We start from the raw sequence: 3,024 nt of genomic DNA on the forward strand, positions 1-3,024 counted from the left end.
AAGTTTCAATTACCTTATCCAAAAGAACACAGGTATGAATTTTTCTATATTTTTTTGTTGAAGGATATGGTGATCACATAGAATATGGGTGAAGATAAGAGCTCTGTTTACTGACAATAGATGCAACAGATATACAGGGCTTAAAAGTCCATTACAGAAGTTAACATGTTATAAATAGAACTTCTAAAAATCTCTTTGTGCTATCAAACAATGCATGAGAGATGCTTGACACCAGAGATAAATATAAGTTACCCAGAAATTCCATCATTCCCTTGAGCTGCAGCCTTGCCTAAGAACAAGTCCTGTTTTTCATCATACAACAATAAGAATTTCTAAGTGACATTGAGATATATAAGATAATATTTATGCACTAGATTCTTGCATAAGCAAAAGTTAACAGCTGAAAAAAGAATCATTTATATATGAATGTGTGTTGACTTGCTAACAAGGAGATACATAACAGAAAATTCAGTAAAGACACTAGCAACTTGGTGCACGTTCAGACTTTTTTAGCCGATTATAACTAATGTTTTATCGACTTGATTTTCATGCAAAGCAGGTACAAAAAATTACCTCATCAAAATCTAGACCAATTTGAGAAGTATCACCATCACCAAATCGCTCTGAAAGTAAACCAGGAAATATTGAAAATAAGTTAGCCATTGTCCATAAACATCAATGAGTTATAAACCTAACCTTAAACATTAATTGAGTGTATCATCAAGTCATCACAATAAACTGATGAGTACTAACCGTCCAATCCAAACTGAGATGTTGAGTAAACCACACCCTCCATTGCATCTTGGAGAGTAATCTGTTCCCTTGTACTGACATGATGATCAACATAGTTACTGCAAGATAACTGAATGTTAATATCACAAACACAAATGTTCGTCTCCTGACTCAACACCAAATCTTCAGTCTTATATAGAAATGCTTGAACTTACTAACCCCTGAAAAATGTCGTTATCTGGTAGCTCAAAATCATCAAGATCAAAAGTCTCAGGCAAAGTGATAGAATGATACGGTGCAGTAGATTCTTCTGGAGGTAAATCGACTGCGGTGGAGCGAAAAGCTTGCTTTATCTTAAGCAAAGCCTCACTGCAGTCATCAAAAAGGTAATTCACCTTTCTAGAATATATCCTCACTACACCAAGCAGAAGATGACTGGACAACCTAAGAGCAATCGGAACTTCTGGAAAGAGAATAGAATCTGTACACCAAGATAAATTATGGAAGTAAGACGAGCAGATACATGACACTGACATAAAAACATTAACATAAACAGCAAAATAATTGATATTGGAAAAGATAAAGTATAACACTATATTCCTGAAGTAAACAGGGGTAAAGATAGAACACCACAATCTAAAAGAAGTTGCATCCCTCTTGGACTAAATGATGTAGATGACATTTTAATATCTTTCACCCAATTTTTTTTTTTTCCTTTCTCAAGTCCCATTTCCTATAAGTTACTTTGGAACAATTATACCTACAAGACACCATAATCTTCAAGAAGTTGCATCCCTCTTGGAAGAAATGATAGCAATAACATTTTAGTATTTTACACAATAAATGGGATCGTACGCTTACCCTTATGTGTTTAGAATAAATGTTTTACGTTCACAACATTAGAATTATAATTAAATGGAGAAATCAGACAATGTAGTCTTGAACACGATCATAATATCAGCAACTTTTTAAATTGTAGTTTGCTATCTTTTGGGTGGTTTGGATGGAAAGGATATAAGGTTTATAGAACAACCATCCATGGTGGAGTGCCCACGCAATAGGGCTTGTTTCCTTCTCGAAAATTAAGACATACAAAATTTTCTCTAATCGAGCAGATTGACAAGCTTCTCAAACTTTCATGTTATATTTTCTCTGTATTATATGTTCTCTAATGTGTTGCTATCAGTACATTCGGCGGACTGCTCCTGCACTGTTGTACTGTTTCTTATATAAGAGAAGGGAACTAAATAACCTTAACTGTGCTGCTTTAATTTCCTTTATTTCTCGAATAAACCCATTATAAATAAAAACAAAGATCATATAAAGTAAAATATGGAAACTGACCTACAGAGACGCCAATATCGGTGTCGGCAACCTGATTCTTGCGAAGCTTGCGCTCCAAATGTGCCGCTATCCATATCGTCCCAAGTGGGCCTTTCTTTGCCAATATAAACTGCGAGTAAAACATTTCCCTCTACTTTGTCTCACCTCAATTCACCAACAGACCCCGTAATTCACATAACAATCTTCTCCAATCGACGAAATTTCAGGCCTTTCTATATGCTATGCTACGAGTGAACCCTAATAGTCACGCCCAGATATAGTCAAGCCTCTAAACCATCGTCTTGAGTAGCAAATCATTAAAAGCAAGTAGAAACGCTTCGAATCCAACAGATTTACATGACTCGCGATTGAAACCCTAAATTCATACCACAACCCATTAGCCGAATAGTCATCCGAAGCCCAAAAGTTTCACTCGTATAGTAGATTCTATAAATCCCCAAATCAACTACGAACATAAAACCCTAACCACAGCACGGGCTAGTAGTCCACCTTTCTCGCACCCTTGAGTACTTGAAAAGCAAATGTAAAGGTATGAATTGCCTGAAATTTACAAAAGAACAGCTTTCCTTTGCTCGACAATTGAATCTTTGACAGAAACAGGAAACGTTGAGCTTTCAAGATTTAAGTGATGGCGTTGGGATTTCGAAAACGAAGCACGCCGTGTAGTTCCTGGGAGCAACGCATACAGCTTGGAGGAGTTTGAACTACTGAATCAGAGATCGAACAGAGTCGAAGCGTTTATGAGCAGAGAGAATATTGAAGATGGGTAGCGCCTTCCAATTTTCGAACTCTGTTTCTGTTTATGTGTTCCAAAAAAGAACTTGGTTTTATGTTTTGGTGCTGTGGACCTGGCGTAATGTACTTCGTCATTTTTACTTTAGTCCATGTGCATCTTTGATTCTTTTTTTCAAGTCAATGTGTGACTTGATCGACTGCTGGTTATTTTCT

At 36.3% G+C, this 3,024-nt stretch overlaps 1 protein-coding gene across 1 annotated transcript; it reads right to left on the bottom strand.

The window, feature by feature from the left end:
• Nucleotides 1-252: 252 nt before the first annotated feature.
• LOC112192743 (sister chromatid cohesion 1 protein 4) lies at nucleotides 253-3,024 on the bottom strand (the record flags this gene model as incomplete). Its single annotated transcript, XM_024332607.2, is given in 5 exon segments — nucleotides 253-302; nucleotides 574-623; nucleotides 754-851; nucleotides 952-1,213; nucleotides 2,077-3,024. Coding segments are annotated over 5 exon segments (584 nt in total), but the record flags the coding sequence as incomplete, so codon positions are not given.

This window comes from Rosa chinensis, chromosome 3 (assembly GCF_002994745.2).
Source record: "Rosa chinensis cultivar Old Blush chromosome 3, RchiOBHm-V2, whole genome shotgun sequence".
Lineage (NCBI taxonomy): Eukaryota > Viridiplantae > Streptophyta > Magnoliopsida > Rosales > Rosaceae > Rosa > Rosa chinensis.